Source organism: Thermobia domestica, chromosome 3, assembly GCF_964235325.1.
Source record: "Thermobia domestica chromosome 3, izTheDome1.hap1.1, whole genome shotgun sequence".
Lineage (NCBI taxonomy): Eukaryota > Metazoa > Arthropoda > Insecta > Zygentoma > Lepismatidae > Thermobia > Thermobia domestica.
The window spans coordinates 80227680-80252383 of NC_137456.1; the positions used below are offsets into that span (position 1 = coordinate 80227680).

The following is a 24704-nucleotide window of genomic DNA, read 5'->3' on the forward strand; positions in this document are numbered from 1 at the left end:
AAGTTTAGTATTACAAATTTTAATTCAACTTAAATTTTTTGACACAACCATGTAAAAAAAAAAGTACAAATTTATAGCATTATTAACCTTAAACAAACGAAATTGTCCAAAGATGAGAATTAGGTGAATTGATACATCTCATTTAGCTCAACAAAATTATATGTGTGAGTGTGTGTGTCTGTAAAAGCTGATGCGTAGTTTTAGAAAATATTGAGAAAGATTTTATTTCGGTAATCCTTAAAAAAAAAAATGATAGTGTATGGTAACCATACCATCTATAAAGATGAAACAGATACAGAAATATAAACTAATCATGCTTTCCATTATGACTTTAGTAACACGCCAGTATACATGATGTTTGATATAAATTTGACACTTTTGAGTGCCAGGAAAAAGCAGGGACTATTGTGTTCAAAACAAATTGTGTTGAACTCTTGCAAATCGTACAGTAGGAAAACAAGAGAAAGCAAAATCGCTTTTAAAAAACACCGTTTGTGGCCAACTGCCTCAAGGCGGCTCCTGAATCTGTTGCATGCAGCCTTCACAGTATCCGTGGGGAAATCTGCAAATGTCGCCTGAATCCTGTCGTTGAGCTAGGTCGTTGCAGTCAGTGCGGTTGTGTGTTGCTCCACCACGCCGTTCCCCCACATAATAACCCATAATAATCCCTAGGATTGCAATAAGGAGAGTTGGGGTCAGGCGTCGGGACTGATGAAGTCGTACAAATTGTCTTGTGCATTTCCAGACAACAGTTGACCTTTACGCATCTTGTAGGAGTGATAACGAATGCCCTTGTTCACAGCCAGCTTCATGGTTGACGGGCACGCCCATTTCCCGTTCTAGAGCTCGGGTTCCCTTCCCTGATCCTCCTGTACAGTCTTTTGCAACTGGTGCATGAATTTCTGTGTTCAGCGGCAATCGGATCGTCTTCTGTGAGCTCTTCTAGCAGCCACGGCTTCATAATCACCGTTGCACTTCTGCACATCACTTCGTATTGCTTTCACAGTGTTCAAGGGGCATTGATCAGTTGTCTTGATTGCAGAATTTGGTTGGCCGGCACAAATCATCATGATGCAGGTAACTCTTTTCCAATATTCTGGTGGCTTCCACTCGTCCATTGTAGTTCTGTTTGATTTCACAGCAGTTGTATCTGAAACCAAGAGAAGTAATATGTGAGAACGCTGGTAATACCTTCCGACAACTCATATCTACCTAGGTACATGCAATGAAACCAACTATCAAATTTATTTCGAACACCGTGTACAGTATGGTTAATGAGATTTAACCCCAAACTATGATTAGCTTTGAAACTTTTTGTTTAGTTTTTTCATTGTCAAAAGATAAGGCATATACCAATCGATAGTTCATATCGAACTGAACAATCTGAGATGTTTCAGGGTAAATTATCATGCGCAATTTTCGTGAGGAAATTGAGAACAGCGAATTTCATGGCGTTAAAAAGGAATGTCACTCGTTGCCAATCTGATCCAATTTGATAGTTTTTTTATTCTGTTAGAATATATTATTTATTTGTGGACTGTGTATGAAAAATATACATGCTGTTTAGTAGCAGATTTATATCTATTTTGTTGAATCAAAAGATCCAATATATTTCAATCAAAAATGTAATGTAGCCGAACCCAAACTGTCACTTAACTCAGTATAATGTGCTTTTTCCGTAGAAATTATGAACACTCGACTTAGGTGCCGCTCAAAAATTTTCTGGTCCCTGATCCGAAAAACTAATTATTGACCAAGATTGCAATCTTTTGATCTATTTTTTGGATCATTTCTAAAATTCTTTTCTGTGCAGTGTAAAATTAATTATTGGCCAAGATTGCAATCTTTTGATCCATTTTTCCTTAAAATTCTTGTTTGATTTCTTCTAACAGTGGCATACTAATAACAGTGACACATAATTCTAGTAGTGATACATATAATCTTACAATGATACACATATTTTTAACAGTGACACATATAGAGTTATCAGTGACACACATGCTTGTAACAGTGACACATAGAGCATTATCATTGACACACGTACGTACTTCCAACAGTGACACATATAAACTTATCAGTGACACACATCCTTCTCCTAGCAGTGACGCACAAACATCTTTTAAGTATAGACGAAAGCTTAGCACCTTTTACATGTTATTAGCTGATTCATGGAGAAAAGAATCAGAACTGGGTCTACAGTATTTACTGATCGAGCAAATATTTTCATATAATAGTTTGTTAACGTTAATCTTACTTGATCAAACAAGAACTTCACACTTAAAGATATTTAGGAATGTCACTTACGTGAAACCACATGAAGAAGTTGTCGTTAAAAGTAACTGAATAGTATGCAACCAACAATACTCTGAGTACAATTGGGTTTCATACAACATAGGGGCAATTTTTATAACTAATACATGGTGATTGTTCCCTTCTTGGGATTAACTGAATGGGTTACCTTCATAAATGAACTCGATAATTCATAAAATAGCCTGGTTCTAGAGATTTTTTGTGTCCGAATGGGCGTGGGCGGTCAGAGTAAATATAAATTGAGCTCTATTAAACCAAGCTCGTTAAAAAAAATAATTAATAAGCCCCTTTCAATATGATACTGTGATTAACACATGCTATTTTTTATATTTAAGAAAGACTGATTTGGTGTAAAAAGAAGGAGAAGAATGAAAATATCATTTTCCTACAGGTTATTCCTTCCAGGCATATAAGTTTGATATTGATGAATGATTATATTCAAAATATGTTGTGTTACCATACAAAAATTGATTTTTACCAGGATAGTCAATTTTTAAAAGAAAATTTATGAAAAGATTCAAGAAAGATATTTATGGATAAACTGATTTCTGGATGCAGGCTTTCGTGTGTGTATTTTAGGAATTTGGGAAAAAGTTTGAGGCGAACCCTCTTTTCTTGTGCGTAACTGCTTGATTTAATATTTGCTTAGTTGAAAAGCCTTTCCAGAAACCCGAGCAAACTCCCAAGGTGGGTGGGAGAGAGAGAGAGAGAAAGCTGCTGTGATATTTGTCAGTGAGGGGATTCATAAATCAACTCCCCGCCGCTCCCGTTTCCTCCCTGAAGCTAAGAAGAGCAGCCTCTACAGCAGATCATTAGAGAAAATAACCAGAATCATCCACCGTAACAACATGTTACATTCTACTGGAACATCTCAACTGTAAACAATATAGGGAATGGGTAGCCAACTCGCAATATGGAAAATATCATTCAATAGGCAATAAAATTAGCAGACCCCATATTACAGAATGTTGAAAGGAGCCTCTATGTAAATCATGAGTTTCCATTTTTTTTAAAGACTTCCACATTACGTTATGTAGAAGTATTGAAAGTCGAATGACTATGACTGCATGTTCAGCTGTGTATCAATAGGTATAAGAGCAGAAACCTAAGACATAGCGATATATTTGTTTTTTTTCTTCACGAATAGGTTCAGTCTCTGTTCTTACACTGCTATTGAAACCTAAGTGAAAAAATGTATCTTTGATTTCGATATTGATCGTCATACAACTGTTCTGAGAAGCTCTAACAAAATATTTTTTGTAGATTAATACGTACTTTCGCTGACGGACATATCATTGAAAGCTAATTACTAGAGACCGGATTTTTTGAAAGTGAATAAGTGCATTTGCATACAAATGCTTATTTTGAATGTTAGTATCCCTTCTAAGGGTATTTGTATATTTCTACAGACCGCCCACCAGATTGAAGAGTGTTACAACTTATAAAATGGAACTTTTGAGTTATCATCGCTCAAAAGAGAATAGAGATGGAGAAGGGAACTCTACCTGGTAGTATTTTAGCATAAACGTAACTTAACAAATTAATCCCTAGATGGCAGAAATATCAGTATTCCAGGGAACGATTTTGATAGAATAACAAACAACAAACTTTAAAAGTCATGTTCCCACAAATGTGTAATTTTGACCTGTAACAGTCTTCCAGCGGGTGTGTGATATACGTTTGAAGTTATGATCATTTTACTATCCTTAACGTCCTGAATTGGTAGTGGGCATTCTTTAAGAAAGTATTTCCCTACCCTCCAGAACACTCTTTTCTAGCATTTAAAAATGATACTATCTTGGGGACAGCTCCAATTGTATATTAAAAAATAAGATAAAACTAAACTTATTTCATTTTAGCCTCCAAACATTTTGCAAACAGAAGTTCTATTACAGGGGTATTTCTTTTCAAAACGTTTCGAGGTTAAGTACAAGTACCGTATTGATATTTAACATTTTTTCAATCCTGAACCAAGTATACAATTGGAGCTCTCCCCTTCTTGTACCGAAGTCTTCAATTTTGTTCATGTACATTCTTCGACAACTGTTGAAACAATCAAACGTCTGGAAAATCAAGTTTCCTCCTTCTATGAAACATTCAAACTCGCTAAGAAAACAAATTCTGTAAGTTTTATCTCAGGCGAAGTTAAACATTGGATAACGTGCTTAGTCAAATCCAGGATTAAGAAAGATCGAATTAATTAAGTAGTACATGTGTGGGATCAGTAAATCTCCACCAGATGCAAGTTCCCAACTTTCTGTGGCATTCTACAAATATTGTCGGAATCACTTCAGTTGATTTTGAAAAGTTGTTTTCAGTCTACAAACTTATTTTAACGAGCAATAGGCAAGCAGAAAACATTGAAACACTCAAGTAGTGTATTACGGAAATTCATTCTGTGCTTCTGTGAATCTGAAATGAATACGCTATTTCTTAGGCGTATGTTACTTTATTTATATTCTAAATTTTTAGTCCATATTTGCATGCATTTTTCAGATTTTCTATTGCATATAAATCCGGGATTATATTTACATATTTTAAAAACAATACAGTAATGTAATTAATACCTAATTTCACTTAAATGTTAAGTTCTTCAGAAAATTAGGTATTAATTACATTACTGTATTGTTTTTAAAATATGTAAATAGAATCTATTCCTTTACAATCGCACTGGCAAAATTGTCTTTGTGCAATATATTTTCGAAGTTCATTTAATTATCGAACAGAAGCCATTTTGAATGATGTTAACAGTAAAAGATTCTACATTTCCTCTTCTTTTCTTCGTATCTTTGCAGTTGAAGCGGTCCATATGGCCAACTTACTCTGTCAATATGGGTATTTCTTTCCTGTCGGTGACTCAAAGAACTTGGTTGTGAAGGATGACAGCTCGCTCTACCGGTTTCAGGTAAGAATTATATCTCCCATTTCACTCTATTTAAAATATATATTTTATGTAGTTGCAAGCGTTATAACTGTTTGATACAACAAATGGAAGATATCTTGGTAGCTGGTAGCTGGTAAAAGAACAGACGGTAGAGTAAAAAGGAATGTCGTGAAACAAACGATAAGATAAACCAATGAACCTCCTTATATAGTTACTATTGCTACAGAAGACTTTCAACTTAACAGCAAATAATGAATGAATGAATTTCGTAAAAACTCGTTTAAAATATGTGAATTTTATCATGATTTGATACAAATAAACCAGATAAACTAATAGATTTCGAGTGTACTAATAGTATACACATTATAGATGAACATGGTTGTGAGCTCAATTTTCGGTGATATCCCATTTGTCAGCTACCTTACAGAGAATATTTTCTATAACCCTTGAGCTGAAGTCAACAGATAAATCCATATAACTTAAAGCAGCAAAAAATACATAAATAAGCCTCCTGTAGACGGAAATAGTACCAAAGTATGATCTTTAGAACTCTTTATCAAAGAGACACTAACAAGCAAAATTGTTCTTTGATGGGCGTTTGTCGTGAGAGCTTGAATAAGCAACTATCGCATTCTTCGTGCTACTTAGGTATAACAATAAAGTAGTATATGCTACATATGTACTTTTCCTTCCAGAAGAATAGAGGGCACGGTAGCTCAGTGGTAGAGCGCTTATTTCTGGTATATGTGGTCCGTGGTTTGATCCCCGACCAAGTACGTTTTTCATGGGTTTTCCGTGTCCGTGGGTTTTCTCGAGGTTCTCCCATTTTATCTCACTTTCTCACGCCTTTCCACCAATACTTCCATCATCATTCACTACCTTGATCATTTTTCTCCCTTAGCCTAAAGGACATAACAGTGGGACGTTAAACTGAAAGATTTCATTTCATTTCAGAAGATTGAAAAGCCCTATATCAGTAACATTAGCTGCCATTTGCAATTAATGGCGTAATTAAAAGTCCTTCAAAAATTACAAGAAATGTTCTTGGTGCCGCATACCTCGATACGACAGTGCATCAACTTCTGTTTACAAGAAATCCCCCAGGATTCGAATGAAATATACTCGTAACTGGTAAAACCTAGTCTTTATGGGGTTTTCAAAAAGAACTGTTCCGTATGTGGAAGCAACTCCAAAAACCATGTCTTTGTTTGAAATTTTAGCGCTTCTTCATAGACACGAGGCATGAACGTGCAATTTGACGTGGATCCCTACCCTAATATAATTTACTTCCATCGAGAATCGAATTTGAGTTTATCGAATTAAAAACATGAATGCCTATAATATTTACAGGCTCGATTTTAACCTTCACGTGTTTTCATGTAGTCATATGGTTCCCAGGTTCTACTTTAGAGCGGTGTTGTTTTGCTAATAAACAATCAGGAAGATACTTGATTTAAAGGGCAAAGAAATTGCATTTAAATCGACATTAATAAGAGCTGCGATGAGAGAAGTTCTACGGACAGCATTTTAACCATCTAATAAACAATCTGGCCAACCAGAGTCCCTCTGAGCTGTAATACCATAGAGCTATGTATACAACTTATTTTGTAGCAAATTCTGTTCAATAAAAACTATGCATATAGTGTTTGCTACACATAAAGATTGTTCTGTAATATACAAATTAGTTCTAAAAAGTGTTTTCGCTTAATTAATTAACTAATTAATCTTTTCCATGATAATTCCTCGTTAACATCTACGTATCACTTGATTCACGATTTTGTCTCATGAAATCTTGTTAAACATGAGCCAACCATGGTTAGTGGGCAAAATTTAAAACAATAAACCAGTGAGTTTCCTTTCACAGTATGAAATTACGGTAGACTTCCAAGCTATGGGAATTCAATACTCAAACTTGAAGTAGTACATCTATAATTGGTTGCAATAGATTAATAAAATCAAAGGTAAAACCTGTTCTCAGACGCCGATTCCAATTTTAAAAAAAAAGTACTCGCTATGCCCTACTGTTTTTGCCTTATGGAGATAAAGTTTGAAACTGGGATATCGTTAATTTGAAGCACTTGCGGAATAAACGGATAGATAAGATCGATATCTCTCACCGTTTTTGTTCTACGGACATCAAGCTTGAAGCCGGAAGTAGTTGTAAATTTCAACCACTTCCAGTTTCGGTAGAATGTTGCGGATTGTGCTGGTATGTTCTCTTAACACCTTAAATCGATTGCTGAAAACAGCTTGTTGCTACCTATTACCCTTTTGTACTCTACGACGATAAACGTCGCAGTAGAAAATCGTTAATTTTAACCACTTCCGGATACAATACAGGGTTAAAAGGGAGGAGATAGAACCTACCACTGGAAAGCTGAATCGATTTAAAAAAAATCCATCTCGATATCTGTTAATAGCTTTTCCTCTACGAAAATTAGTATTGAAATCGGAAGTAGTAGTAAATTACAAATACTAACGTTTTGTAGAGTGTTTCGGATCATGATGATCACATATATATACCCATACATAGATATTCACACCCATACATACACACACACACACACACACATATATATATATATATAGATGGTGATCAGAAAAATGGAAACACCTGTAGTTGGCAACATGTCAGATGTATGGGTTGGCAGTGGTATCGTGGCGCCCGCAGTGCCGGACCGCTGGTGGTGGTGTGTTAGGTCGGTCTCTATACTACGTCAGGCGCAGTGGAATAGCAGTGTCCCGTGGCTATAGCAGACGGAGGTAGTGTAAAATGGGAGACCTCTCAGATTTTCAAAGAGGGCAAATTGTTGCTGCGCGGTTATGTGGAGTGAGTGTGACGGCAGTGGCTACTGTGTTAGGTGTGTCGCGTGGGACAGTGTCGAAGGTGATTACGGCCTACACAACACATGGGAAACCACATCGGGGAAGCGGAACAGTGGGCTGAACAAAATCATGAGTGACAGGTCACGCCGGGTATTAAAGCGCATGTCACGCAGAACCGTCGTGTCACTTCGGAGCAAGTGACGGAGGAACTCAATCAGCACCTCCCCCACCCTGTTTTGACAATCACAGTCCGCCGCGAATTACATGACATGAACTTACGGAGTCGTGTTGCAAGGGCCAAACCGCTCGTCAGTTTCCATAACGCTTTCGTACGCCCCAAATGGTGCCGCGGCCATGCAACTTGGACCGTTGAGGACCGGAAACGTGTGATATGGTCGGATGAGTCATCCTTCTTCCTATTCTCAACCACGGGCCGTGTTTATGTGTGGAGAACGCCCAAAGAAGCTTATGATCTGCAGTGTCTCCGCCCTATTGTGAAACATAACGGCGGCTCGGTGATGCTGTGGGCCGCCATATCATGGTTTTCATTGGGTCATGTGGTCACACTTAGCGGACGAATCACTGCCAACGATTATGTCGCAATTTTAGGAGACCACTTGCATCCTGTGGTCCGGATGTTGTTCCCGGACAATGACGCCATCTTCCAGGATGATAATGCACCCATTCACACAGCTGGCGTTGTTGCAGCGTGGTTTGAGGAACATCGGAATGAAGTTCAACACCTTCCCTGGCTCGCCCAAAACCCAGATCTCAACATAATTAAATATCTGTGGTCCGTCTTGGAAACACGACTCCGGCGACGATTTGCACCTTCATCCTCTCTCACAGAACTGGCCGATGCCCTGCACGAGGAATGGTGTAAAATTCCACTTGCTACCATTCACGACCTCTATTCCTCTATCCCACGTCGCATCAAGGCTGTTCTGAAGGCGAAAGTTGGCTCGACACCATATAATCTTGTAAGTTGCAATTTCGTTCAGATGTTTCCATTTTTCTGATCACCATCTATATATATATATGTATATATCGTGAAAAATTTGTCGTAACATCGGGATCACAAATGAAACATACTGCAACCAAGCAGAATCCATTTTCAATATCACTCTATTAAGGTGAGGAGGACTTGAGCCACGTCAGCCCCCTGTCTACGCCACTGGCACATAGTAGAATCCACACTCATGTTCATATAGATTTGACTACCTACTCTTCTTTGAAAAGGCATCTCTAGTTTTGACTGTGGGAAGAATTAAGTCAAACAACACTATAACTTTTTCTTTTTTCAGATCTAAAGCGTTAGGATATCATACACTTTGAAAGCGAATTTAAGGAAGATAAATGGAAAGACAGGAAGCTTTAAACGTTGCTATACTTGTACATGTATATACAAGTATAGCTTAGTTTAAAGTGCAAGAACTCTTTCCAAATTTTTATCCGAATTAGGTACATTTTCTCAGTGTCGTTATTTAATAACAGAATTGTGTGATATATATTTATTGTGAAATCTTACTTTTATTTACTAACTATATGTAAAATAGTTTTTCTCAAACCGTGGTTTCATTATTTGTGCTACTTCCTATATCCTGTTCCCTTGAACTCTCCCAGAAATTAATTTTTGGAGATCGCCTTCCTAAATTTAGCTTTATTAACCGTGAATGTTTGAGTCAGCTTGTTGAGGTTGTTCTTTTTTTCTTTTATTAGCACTAAAGCATTACTGTTCAAGCACATTCATGCACGTTGGTTAATTTCTGTTGTTCACTGAAAGTGCCAAAAAATAATAACAATAACAAGATTTACGATATTTTGTTTTGTCGACTTAAAGCGATAGTAATGTTTCTTGTAGTAGTGCTACAGTAATTATTCAAGAGAACACGTGTTAAATTCTTTAACTTTTAGATAGAGTATTAACGGATAGCTTTGCAACAAACGCCTACTCTTTCAAGAGCTGCCAATGAATGTGTATATATATATATATATACTGATGTGCAATACCTAAGAACGAGATGTAATATACAATACTGCGTAGTCGGTAGAAATGAAGGAAAACCTGGAAGAATGTTGCCAGAGGGCGCAAAACATTGCATGGCATGAGGTGAATGTGATAATAGCGCCGAATGGGTTGCTTCCCCAACACGAAGGAGTTGAGTGAAAGGGACGAGACACTGTGTGTCAGTCAGAGAGCTAAGATGCAATGTGGTGGTGTTACAATAACATGATCGGAAGACAATATTTGGATGACTTCACACGGGGAAGAATCATCGGGAAACTGAAAGATGGATGAAATATAAGAAGAGTTGCCCAGGAGATTGGTAACCCCTACAGCATTGTTTCACGTGCATTGGGAGCGTTCTTTACCATAGGCAATGCTGTGCAAAGCCACGGCCAACTACAGCAACAGATGGCCGCTATATTGGCAAATAGACAAGAAGGGGCCAACGTCAAACAGCGGTTGAAATTGAAAACATCTTTAGCAGAACTGAAAGACGCCTAATACTACTCTTTACACTGGAACATCTACTGAATGAGATAGTCTCTTTGCCTTACAGCCAATATGGTGTGTTCAATTGACACCCACACATTGGCGGCATCTTTCGCGATAGTGCCAAAAACATCAGGACTGGACGAGGAGTAGGGTCGCGTTCTCTTCTCAGATGAGAGCAGATTTAGTCTGAATAGTGATTCTCGTGCATTCATGTGATATAAGAAGTGGAAACACACGACGAACCCAGGAACATTATAATGGTACAGGCATCCTTCTGTGATGAGGCATAACAACCTACAATGTTTGAACACGGTACACACGCTGGTCAACGTTGTTGTGACATTGTACTTCTTCCGCACGTGTGTCTTTTTAGAGGTGCAAACGGCCCCAACTTCAGATTTGTGGATGATAATGCGCGACCGCATCGGATAGTGCAGCTCTTGGAAACAAGAGAATATTCGGCGGACGATGTCTTGCAGCACGTCCACATGCACCAAGGACCATCCAGCAGTTGTCAATAGCGCTGATGGAAGAATGGAACTCCATACCACAACAACTTGTTATCAATCTCGTGAGCAGCGTGAGAGCACGTTGCACAGCATGCATTGCATTGCTCTGTGGAGACCATACATCCTTCAAAGAACCATTTCACTCCTTCTGTAATGTCATGGGGAATCATGTGTCACAGAGCCTTTAGTGTAATTTATTCTTTCTATGTAAAAGTACCATTTTTGTTATAATCACCAGGTGTTTCTTCGTGTTGTTTCCTGCATAATACTGTGGTATTACTTTCTATGTATAATTCAAGTTTCTCCGATCTATGCTACTTGCGAGTGACATAGCACACGAATTTTTTTTCTTGCGTGATTGTTGGACGTTAAAATAAAAATAAACAAATAAATAAAAGTAAACTTGGGTGTAAAGATCATACTAATGCAAGAGGCACGGTAATTTAGTGGTAGCGCACTCACCTCTGGTGTAGGTATAGTTCGGTTCGAGGTCTATTGAGGATTTTTGTGACAACATCATGTCCGTAGGTTATTTGGGGTTTTCCATTTTTAACTATCTCTATTTCACTAATTGCTTCATTATAGGTTTATGTGCATCATTTACCACACAGAAGACAACAATAATTTCATTATTAGGTTATTATAGCTGTTTGGAGCAATATGAAGATTCTATATGATATATGATAATGGCTTCATTGGAGAATAAAATGTTTAATAGAAAGTTCTCATTTTCTCAACGATCATTTTGTTCAGAAAGCATTAATATATTTCTGTATTACGGTCAGCATCATCTCCATTATACGTTGCGGAATTTACACCTCGTAAGAGAGGAATGCCTTCATCCTAAGGGTATTTAGATCATGAGTCTCTCGTGGCTTTATGGTTACCGTGGCGCAGAATACCTGATGTCGATTCCTGATGGGAGCTCAGATTAAGAAAAACTGCACCAGGAACTTTGGGTTTGTTCTTTGAAAACTTTCCGTGATCTAACACAAATTCACAACACGAAGTTTTTACTTTCTCTTGCCTGAAAATGGTCGCAACACTCATGTAAACGTGTCTTTGATATTTGCGATTGTCCGTAGCATTTGCGTAACTTGGAGCAAAAATCGCTATTATCAAAAGTATGCATAATTTTACGATATACTTCTGAACAACAACATTGAACTTCACATATTATGCCCATATAAACAGTTATTTACATCAGTAGAAGGAGATGTGTTTTGGCAGTGTTATCCTGGCTGCAAAAATTGATGTCTCTATGTATACGAGATACTATTCAAATATTCCTAGAATTTTAATAGTCCGACCAAAGCAGTGGCACTAAGAACTTTCGGTTTTAACTTTGATTTCTAAAACGGTCATAAACAGAGAAACACTATTTTCTGCAATCAATTAACATATTCTAAGAATATGTCCCATCTCTCCTTTAATTGCCCTACTAAAATTGGAAATGGTACAAATCTACTATTACGTCCTGCTTCAATATTAATTGAGAAACTACCCCCACCATACTGGTGTTAAAATTCGAGTAATCCATTACTCGAATGGGTTGTTCGAATATTCATTATTCAAATATTAAATGGGATCACGGTGATTCAGTGCTAATGTCTTATATCTGGTGTGTGAGATCCCTGATTCGATCCCCGGTTTATAAGTCTGTGGTGGACAACATCGTCTTCGTGGGTTTTCTCAGGGTACTCCCGTTTCCTCCCACTTTCTCCTTCCACCAATTCTTCCATCATTCAGTTACCTTAATCATCCGTCTCCCTTAGCCTAAAGGGCATAATCGTGGGACGTTAAACTGAAAGATTTCATTTTATTTTATTTCGAATATTGAAAACGATTATTGGCTATTCGAATATTAGAATAAAAGCAAAAAGTGCTCGAATAATTTTAACAGCATTGATACAAACCAAATTCCTTTACGTGGTGTACGATACACGTGACGGTACTACCTGTTAAATTCAGCACATATTTTTGAGGCGCATGAACCCTTCTTGTTTAACATACTATCTACAAGAAGACCTGAGAAATTTTAGCTGGAGAATATGAAGTTGTGATTTTACGTCTGTGGTGAAGGAGACGCCTGGTTTTCGTAAAAGCTACCTCCTTTGGAATCGTTATTTAATTCCACTAAAAATTACAGCTACTTTAGTATACCTTTATTCCCTTAAATTATCATTTAAATAAATCATTATGCATATTCTTTTACGAAAACCTAACGGTGATTGCGAGCAACGATATAATTAAAACAGAAGTAGTGAAGTATAAAGAATCCTACTTTCCGTGTTTAGGAACAGTTCCGAAGGGAAGAAAGAAAAAAAAGAGCTGAGAAATAAATGAAGATGCACAGGTGGGTTGTGGCTGGGAAGCGGCGCCACAGGCGACCTTTTAGCTCAATTCCAGACTTTCTCTACCTCTAACTCTGTCTTCTTTCTCCTGAACCCCCGTGTGAAATGAACCAAAGGAAGAACAGTGAGAACATTTTTCCTTATACGGAGTCGTCTGATTAGCCCAAAGGAGGGCAGAGCAGTCGGAAGATAACACAAAGAGATTTAACTGAGTATGAAGTGTGCTAGGGCAGTACGTCTACGTGCAGTCTGAGTTTCTTTCAACACAGTTCTTCCATTTAGTTTTGAAACTGGAAATTATATATATATATATATATATATATATATATATATATATATATATACATATATATATATAGCTTGTTTCTTTAAGCTACTCTTGGACTGACATAGGTTAAAGATTGTTCTATAAGGCTTCTCTTCATTATTCCCATTTTCGTAGAGTAGATATCGATGACTTGTTGCTTGCTGCAATTGAAAATTTCGATACATTCTATCTCTTGCTATTCTCTTACCTTCCGTAGGAATTATCTGCTTTAATTCCCCATCAATTGTATAGCCTTTATTGTCTTTTGCCCGTGAGAATTATCTATTTTAATACCCTATCAATAGTGGCATCCTTTATTTATAAAGAGTGTTTAAAACAACACCGACAACGTTTGGGAGGTGATTCCTGACACCTAGATGCAAATAGATGCCTAAGACAAAAAGTATAGACCAACCTGGATGCATAAATGCTTCCTTTCAGAGTTATATGCTGACGAAAATATGAAAAAAATGAACTTTAAAGATCCATAGTTCCAATACTATGGAACCTACCGTAATCGGGTCAAGACTTTATTTAGGAACAAGTACGTGCCCTATCCAAATATCCATGATTCAGAATCCTGTGGTACTTCAGCAACGTTTTTTATAGAGATAGTTGCTGAATACTTCAAATTATATGCCCGTAGTCAAACTCCCTGTACCGGTATAAAAATTGTTGCGTGAGTATCTTAGGAATCTGAAACATGGATATTGGGATAAAGCACATATTAGTTCCGAAGCGAAGTCTTGACCGGCCTACGGTAGGTCCCATAGTTTTAGAGCTATGGACCTTTAAAATTATTTTTTTATGTTTTCGGCAACCTATAACTCTGAAAGGAAGCATTTGTGCGTTCGTCTATACTTTTTGTCTTATCTTGGTGTCAGGAATTACCTTCCAAAGGTTGTCGGTGTTGTTTTGAAACACCTAGTATATTATTATTTGTATTTTCAGAATTCTCTACTGCAGTATTTCTTTAAATGTGGCCTTTATCGTTTTACTTTGTAGCCACAAGAAAGGTTTAACTCAAGCCAATCCAAGCGCTATTTCAAAAACTCATTTTAATGGATCATTTTTTCCGTATTTTTGCCATTTTTAATACAAAATAGGAAACTAAATGGGAAAAATGTATTATAGTTGACTTACCTTTCCCCTCAGAAGCGTAATTGTCACGAAAGTACACGCATATGGGATTGACAACTAGCTTATATTTTACCGGCAGACCAGTATTTTTGTCAGGGTGAACTATATATTATTGTGTGTTTCAAATAACAAGCAGTATGACCTTGAATAGGCTTCACGCGGCGTCCAATTGGCTTTGAGCGGTGTTGGCAATTCGCGATAAGACGTTCTGCACGCTAACTTCTCGCGCTACTGCGAATCTTGACAATACCAGAGACGCTTGTTAGAAGTATTGTATTAGCACATTAACTGCTCACTTTAAGAAGTAGAGAAAAAAATTACGAACACATACGTGAAAACTACATTTTTTTTATGTCAACTGGTTGTCATGATACACACTTTTAAAGGTTTCCATATAACACAATTAGTAAAACGAGCGTTGAGTCCCGCGTCTAATTTCCAGTGGATTTTTGTTTTGATTTGAGAATAGAACTCACAACTTTTACTACAGAATAATCAGAGGTATAGCCAGCAGGTTGTTCTAGGGGAACATTGCTGCCCGGGAGAGACAAGCTTTTCACATATTAAAAGAAGAACAAATGACCTCTTTCAGAATATGAAAGCATTTTAAATCACCATACATACAGACATACATACATATATACTATACACATATTATATTTTCACGATGATATTTTATCGAAAGACGGATCTTGACGTACTGAAGTTGAAAACCAGATTGTAAGAGATGAATCAATAAACCATTCATAAGAAAACAAATGCTGTTTATAGCAGTCTGTTTATCTGACTTTCTGTTTATGTGGGTTAAAATAGTAAAGGGAAAAAACACGAAAAATATCAACTCAGATATATGTATGCAATAATATAGTAGTGGGTTCACAGTACGCCCGGTTAGGGAAATGAGAATATAAAACATATGATTAATTTAGTTGTTTTAATTAGGTACAGAAACCGTATTGATGTTTATTTTTTTCAATTTTCATATTTGATCATAAACGCCTCTCATTTGCATTAACTATTAAATAAGTTTATTAAACATATACCAGACGAACCTCATTTTGGAGCTAGAAATAGATAGGAAAGACAGGGCCCCCTTTTCCCCCGTGACTACACCCCTTTACAATCTGATTCATATACGACTAACACCGTAAGAACAAAGTATGGAAGTTCGTAATATTGTTTTGAAATTAACTTCAAGATAGATTCTTCCTTATTCGACAGAAGAAACGCAGTATATTTTCTGTTTCTTTTTTCCTTTCACGTTTCACTACCTTATTATGTGCGACTTTTATTTCCTCCTTCCACCTTTAGAAGTGATTCAAAAGCATCAGGCGTCTGAATGGTGTCATAAATTATCGTAACTCAAAACAAACTCGAGCATATCGAGTTGCTTAGGAATCAGACGTATTGCTTTTGTGACGCCTACACCAAGCCCAAGAGTGTTGTTATGAAAACTGATAAGGAAACAAAGGGGTTAGTTGTGAAGGAACCTAACTTCTCTTCTAGCATAAACAGAATTTATAAGTGTCTGGGTTGCTTTCTTTCGTGGTAGTTCGTTTGTTGTCCAAAATTAAAGTTGACAATATATTTAAGCAAACCGAGTACTAGTATGGAGTTCTCTTTTTTTAAAAAAAAAAAAAAGTACTGCGAAGTCTACCTCGAAGAATTATTTTTTGTGTTTACAATTTTTGGAACCGATAATAATAAATGTACACTCAAATTCAGACAATGATGAAAAATTAACTGTCATAAACGATAGTGAAAGTAGTGTTTTACGTGTATTTAGCATTTCCCCTGGAAAAGTTAACAGGTAAATAATTTAGTTGCTATATATACTTCTAGGAGGCACAGTTAAAATTCTTGAGTTTGCTGGAATAGTATATTTACATTGTGAATAATGTTGTCAATATATGTGTCATTATTTCAACTGGAGGAAGAGCGAGAAGGGAAAGGGGAGTCCGCAGTCCGACAACACCGCGCGGAATATCGCACACCATTGGCTACTGCCCGTGATGCTTTACATCTGAAACACAAAGTACAAGGTCATTCTTAATCTGTTTGGAGAATTATGATCGGGTGCTGGTGATTTTATTTTTCAGAGTTGACAGTCCAACATTCATAATGGGACAGCGGCGTAACGTAAAAGGAAAAGACTTTTAAACTCCCTAGGAAGAACAAGATAGTATGACAAATGCTTACCATGTTAAGATTTGAATGAAAAAGCCCTGAAACGATATGAACTTGCAACATGAACTGCCCCCTCCTTGAAATTCTCTCTACGCTACTGTAGTGGGATGTTATTATCATTGATATGAAAAAGTCTTTGGCGTAAAACAATATAGCTATCATACTGAATATGAAATTCTCACCTACAGAAGCGGCCCCAGGATTTACTTCCCGCTCCAGACTGTGCAAATTGACGGAATAGACCTATCGAAGAAATAGCAAGTGAACTGTCTGCCTGTTTCTTTTACGAGTGATAGAAACGTTTGCTTGAGACACTCTCAACCGAAGTTACTGAACCTTTGTGTCTCAAAGGAACCGATGACGCAACGGGGAGTCTGTAAGAAAAGAAAATTGTTGTTAATTGAAAGTACGCTGCTGTCACATTTCACTACTGTACACGCATTGGCGCTGCGATCGATCTGTGATGATTCCCGAATACGAAGTTTGTCTCCTCCTAGAACTCATTAGTTACACGAATGGTATTGTCACACGCAAGCTTATGTCATAGACTAAACACGAAAATTGCAACTTTTCTTTTCTTTTCTTTGATAAAATTATTTATTTCCAGAGGGAAAATTCAAGTTAACTTTATGTAATATAATACAAGAGCTTTTAATCTACAGTTAATTATATATAATTAAAATCATTTAGCAGCTAATTAAATCAGTAAACAGAGTGAGTAATACGAGTGACACGAATGCATATTTACAGGTTCAATCTTGCTGTTTTCTGATGTTTCATTTGTGGTTTTCCCGTTTCTTTCAGTCTTAATAGGGCATTGATATTTTAAAAACTAAAACTTTTATTTTAATTTAACACAAAAATTTACAGCATTCGATTTTGGCTAATTATAGCATTTTTTTTCATTCGTCTTTTTAAATGAAACTTTTAAAAAAGATAATATTAAGCAGATGTTATAAATGTTAATTCCACTTTTTAATATAGAAATATTTGCAGTTTTATACTGATCTTAAATGCATCTTACATACATCCTTTGGGAGATATGCAGGTGGTACTTCCATCCTCGTCAAATATTCTTAATCGTGTCATCAAATATTCTTAATTGTGTCTTATGTGATGTTTCCGATGTTGATGTACTTTCGCAATTCCAACAGTCTTTGTAAATACATAGAGGAATATAAATATTATTAGTGGCGAAACCCAATTGAAAGAAATACAAACTTCAGGTCTTGTTTCCGCTCTGGCCATATGTAGAAGATAGTGTATCAGTCTGGCAGGTGTCTATTTTCTGAATCTCCTTTAGCAAAATTATGCTAACAGCGGTAGGTACATTCCAAACGTATGTAATCAACATGGATTTTATGATCGTAAAACATTTTTAACTCTAATTACAGTGAAGTAAACTCTTCCATCAATTTATGCACATTGTGCATTTATAATTTCATATTCATCCTCATCATTGTAAATTTATTGCATTTCATAGTGGATTGTCCAAAACAAGCTGTAGGACTTTCACAACATGAATGTAAACCAAAGTAAAGGATGCAAAGTTTTCTAATAGATTTAAAAATAGTGGAGGTACTGTCGCTCCTTTTGGGGGTTAGTGGATTTCTATTCAGGGTACATTAATTACTTACATTGTAATTAGGCTACTCATGAGACGAGACGAGACAGAATTTTCGTTACCGGGTACAATCCGAAACAGCTCTTCCATAGAAACAGATAACATTTTCTCCAACAGAGACGTCATTTTCATACCCGAGACAAGACAATCTTAACTCTTTGTTTTATTGCTAGGCAACCTACTTATAAGTATTCGCAAGTACTATAATTTGCAACGTGTCTTTATTTGTTGGTAAAAAAAAATTATGTTTTTTTTCTGAAGTCTGCATTTGAAATAATCTGTAAATTTATTTGGCGTTTGGATTTTCTATTTTATTGTTATGCTGACTTGTCCTAAGACACATTAGACTATTAAATACATAACTATTAGAAGGTTGAAGAGCCTTAAGAGATACTGGAACTAATATGATATTTAAAAGGATTCATAATTAATTTGTATGTGATGCTTGACTATGGGGGCTGAATTACAAGAATTAATAATTATACTTAAGGTAGATGCCCAGTATGAATTGTATCCAAGGACTGTGGATCATAGTCATATACGTAACTTGTACTGATGTCAATAAATGGGGTCAGTATCAATATTGGCTTTAATTTCCATTTGGAAAGAATCCATGTTACTGTTAGATGGATTCGTAGATCAATTCTATATCTCATACATAAAATGGATGTGTTTGTGTGTGTGTGTGTGTGTGTGTGTGTGTTTGTATTTATGTTCAGGCATAACACTTCAACTTCTCGAACAATTTTAACCAAGGTTAGTACTAATGACTTAAATCTAGGAAAAAATATTATGTTGAGAAGACACTCCTAACACTCCTAGGAGATGCGAAGTTGGTAGCATGTAAACATTATTAAAACTGACCGATGTTGATGTCGAATCAATAGTTTTGGGATGGCTGAGATGAACAGTGACACTTCCGGTTCCGCACTTTGACGGTGAGATAGCCCTACGAGTGATATGCAAAAATTGTCGAAATGGACTGATGTTAGTATCGAATCCATGATTTTCGGGGTAGCTGACAATGAGATGAATAGTGGGACTTCCAATGCAAAATTTCAGCCCCATCGATATGGGGTGAAATGAAGTGACAGATAGAGGTGTGAATGGATGACATTACGTATTTTTATCATTACTGTTTCATTGAGATGTGTGTCCTAAGTCGGAAGAGAATTGAAATATTTTCCAAAAGCATTCATCCCGTGCGAAGAGCGGGTATTTCAGCTAGTATGCAACAAACTGGCATAGTGCCATTTGGAAAAAAGTAACTAGTGGCAACACTGTTCGTGTGTTAGTATTTCATAGTATATCATGCGATATCCCTATATTGATATTTGATTTGTAAAAAAAAATCAGGTTTTTTCTTATCCCAAGTTAAAGAACACGTTATATACACGTATATTCCTATATAGTATATAAATGAATGTTTGTGTTTATGTTTGTCCGGCATTAAAATCCATAACGTTGGATTGGCATACTTCAAAGTGATTTTATAGGCTATTAGATTTTTGTGCGTATCCTAAAGGAGGAGGAGAGGATTCAAAGGGAAAGGAGTAGTTTAAAATGTGTGCAAAAAAGCAGAGTATGTCATGAACTCGTCATGTTAGGGACATGAAACTCAATATGTATACTCATTTTTAAAAACAGATGGACATACGCATTTGAGTTACAATCTGGATAAAATTGTATTGCGTAAGATACCCCTAGTACCCCTAGGGGAAAAGAAGGTGACATGTAGAAATAATCGAAAACGACTAATATTTTTTTCTCGAATGCATTGTTTTAACAGTCGCTGAGGTAAATAGGACAATGTCGTCTATGTTTAAATTCAACCCCTATCGGCATGAGAGTTGAGAAGGAATGAAACATATAATGTCCAAAATGGTCGTGATTATATCAATCTATAATTTTCAGAAATCACTAAGTTGATTGACAACGTTCAAATGACATTTAAGGCCAAGTTTAGTTAAGAATGTGCATATCAACTGGGCCGGGAATTGACTGGGACAACGTGGAAGGTGTTGTTTGTTGTTATTTATTCTATTTAGTTGTTTATGTTAACTATTGTGTTTAAACATTAATTTTCCCATGCAAAGCAGGCCGTTTGTACTGTGGCTGCACATTACTTCGCTCCGTTCACAAGAAGTGACTCTTCCTCTGTAGTACGTAAACGTAAGAAAAACTATTTTTACTTCTATAAACCTAAAAATTGATGCTGTGGTATTAACATAGCGACCACCTACGAAAGATGGAACTGATGCTGAAATATGGTCTCGTCAACCTTTGCAAGATTACAATACACAATATGGTTAACAAGATATAATGCAAAATGATGGTTAACTCTGCAAAATTTAATTTGGTTTAGCTATAATGTCGTGCAAAACTGATGATAACTGAACAAAATAAAATACTAAAAGGGTAAATTCTAATGCATAGTTTTCGAAAAAATCGAGTAATATTTATGTCACTAAAAAGCATTCGTTTCCAATAGTAATTGATAGCTTTATTTGCTGAAACAAAATGTTTATTTGCTTATGTACTGTGTATGTATAAACTACAATAGCAGATTGTATCTATTGCTGTTTGTCTTTTTTAATAGTGAAACACATTCTATGAACAGTGATGCACATCATCCTAACAGATACACATCATCCTAACAGTGATGCAAGTCATCCTAACAGTGGCACATATTATTCTAAGGGTGATACAGATAATCCTAGCAGGGACACATAATCCTAACAGAGGCATACACCATGTTAATACTGACATACATTATCCTAATAGTGACGTACATCATCCTAAAAGTTACATACTTCACACTAACAGGGACAGATATAATCCTAACTGATACACGTTATCGTAACAGTGACACACATTATTCTTACTGATGCACGTCATTTGGTAATGACACACTTTATCCTAACAGTGACACAAGTCATCCTAACACACATCGTCCTAACAATAACACGCATCATCCCAACAATAGTGCAAATCCTAGCAGAACACACATCATCCTAACAGACTCATATAATCCTAACAGTTGCATACGTTATCCTTACTGATACACGTTATTTGCTAATAACACACATTATCCTAGCAGTGACACAAATCATCCTAACAGTGACACGCATCATTCCAACAATGGTGCATATCCTAACAGAACACATCATCCTAACAAAACACATATCATTCTAACAGTCTCACATAATCTTAACAGTGGCACACGTTATCCTTACTGACACCTTGACAGGCATTATCCTAGTAGTGACACAAGTCATCCTAACATAGGCACACACCGTCCTAACAGTAACATACATCATCCAACAATGGTGCTCATCCTAGCAGAACACATCATCCTAACAAAACACATATCATTTTAACAGTCTCACATAATCCTAACAGTGGCATACGTTATCCTTACTGACACGTTACTTGACAGACATTATCCTGGTAGTGACACAAGTCGTCCTAACACAGGCACACACCGTCCTAACAGTAACATACATCATCCAACAATGGTGCACATCCTAACATATGCACATTCTAACAGAACACACATCATCCTAATAGAGATACATAAGCCTAACAGACGCACTCATCCTAACAGTAGCATATATCCTAACAGTGACACACGTCATCTTAATATTGACGAACGTCATCCTAACAGTGAGATACTCATCCTACAGCTTCACACATCATCCTAACAGTGACACGTCATTCTATCAGTGACACATATCATTCTTATAATGACACACATCATCTTAATAGTGAAACACTTCATATTAGCAGTGACACACATCCTAACAAACGAGCATCAACCTAACAGTGATGCACACACTATTTGATATTAAATATAAGCAAAAGGTCATGAATAATCAGTACTCATACAGTCAATATAGAAACGGAATATACTATATCAAACTCTTTAATGTGGAGCGAAGGAAAATATTCTGCCTTTAAAAAACGTTTAAAAATCAATTACGATGTACTATGCTTGACCCTTCATTATAACTGTAACAGAAACAAGATTAAAATTTTGCTGCTTTAAAATATTTAACTATACAAAAAAGGCTTCGGTTACAACACAAATTAATGCCATAAAGTAACCACTCACGGGAAGTTATTTAGCTCTAGAGTGTGCGTGATTGGAAACTATAAGAAAAGAAGAAGTTTAAGAAAACCAACAGCTATTGCGGGGTGAAATATTGAAAATAGCAGTGTACAGACACTAAAATTCATACTGAGGCAATACAGAATGAAATGTTTCATTATTCTCCTGGAATGTTGCCAGATCCAATTACAGTTTAATAACGCACAATTGTGTCATAAATTTTTCAAGTTTAGAACCCCCGGCCTCTGCAGTAGCTTTATTTATGGATTAAACCTGCAGACGCAGTTAAAGCTGCCTTAGTTAATATTCGTTACAGTTTTATATCCATGGTGGCATGTTCAGTAAATTAACTAATTTAAACGCGCTGCAAAAAAATAATATATGACAAAGTCAAAAGGCCAAACACTGGAAAATTGATATTTAAACAACTGGGCAGTGTATTACTGTGCTCTAACAACAACCATTCAAAAAACAAACTTCGCTTAAATATTCATTTTTCAGCAGATTTTTGATATCATCTTTTGATAGTTTTGAACTAAAGATATATATATCCTATTTTCTCTGAGGCTTATGTGTAAAAATATTATTTCTTCACGTGAAAATAAAGAACATTTAAAAGGCACTCGAAGATTAAGTTTGGATTTTGGTTTACCAAAAACTTCTTTATATATTTACCACATCTTCCCTATGTCCGTCCGTCCAGGAGGCAAAAACTCTCAGGAACTACCACCATCAGTTTTGGACAGGATCTAGATCAGTGGTCACCAAACTTATGAAGCTTCTGAGCTACAGTGCCGTTTTAAATCCTACTGACAATCGTGAGTGCTACGGAACTACCACCATCAGTTTTGGACAGGATCTAGATCAGTGGTCACCAAACTTATGAAGCTTCTAAGCTACAGTGCCGTTTTAAATCCTACTGACAATCGTGAGTGCTACGGAACTACCACCATCAGTTTTGGACAGGATCTAGATCAGTGGTCTCCAAACTTATGAAGCTTCTGAGCTACAGTGCCGTTTTAAATCCTACTGACAATCGTGAGTGCTACGGAACTACCACCATCAGTTTTGGACAGAATCTAGATCAGTGGTCACCAAACTTACGAAGCTTCTGAGCTACAGTGCCGCTTTAAATCCTACTGACAATCGTGAGTGCTACGGAACTACCACCATCAGTTTTGGACAGAATCTAGATCAGTGGTCACCAAACTTATGAAGCTTCTGAGCTACAGTGCCGTTTTAAATCCTACTGACAATCGTGAGTGCTACGGAACTACCACCATCAGTTTTGGACAGAATCTAGATCAGTGGTCACCAAATTTACGAAGCTTCTGAGCTACAGTGCCGTTTTAAATCCTACTGACAATCGTGAGTGCTACGGAACTACCACCATCAGTTTTGGACAGAATCTAGATCAGTGGTCACCAAACTTACGAAGCTTCTGAGCTACAGTGACGTTTTAAATCTTACTGACAATCGTGAGTGCTACCAACAAAAGGAACTGCCAATTTTTTTTTAAAAAAATCTTACATTTGTTTATTGTCTATAAACTTACATTTCTAGTAAATTTGAAATGAAACTATCCAAGTTAGCAAATGTCTAATATACACACGAAAAACATAACGTCTACAACCTCACGCGTATACAATCAGCTGTGAGATGAGGCTGACAATGGCAGTTACGCGGGAAAAAAAACAAGCAAGAAGTTGCTGTCAGCGCCCTCTGTCGTTAGCTTTAGCTCAGTGGAGGGATCAAGGTTAGTCAACAGGAGCGTTAACGTGATCTACCGAAAATGTTCTCGCAAGCTACTAGTGGCTCGCGATCCACGGTTTGGCGATCACTGATCTAGAGTAGTACAAATCAGCAATTTTCTCTTTGAACGCTGATCAGTATAGAGCAAAACCGGTAATATATATCAAGAATCTGTTTCCTGCAATCGATTAACCGTTCTA

General features: G+C 36.6%; 1 protein-coding gene across 1 annotated transcript in view; it reads left to right on the forward strand.

Annotated features, from left to right (window-relative positions):
* The window catches only part of LOC145681844 (regulator of G-protein signaling 7-like), a 461439-nt gene that overhangs the window by 356785 nt on the left and 79950 nt on the right, over positions 1–24704 (forward strand). Inside the window, exon 5 of the mRNA XM_081753452.1 lies at positions 5106–5215. Coding sequence (XP_081609578.1) covers positions 5106–5215 — 110 coding nt within the window. The remainder of the gene's footprint in view (positions 1–5105; positions 5216–24704) is intronic.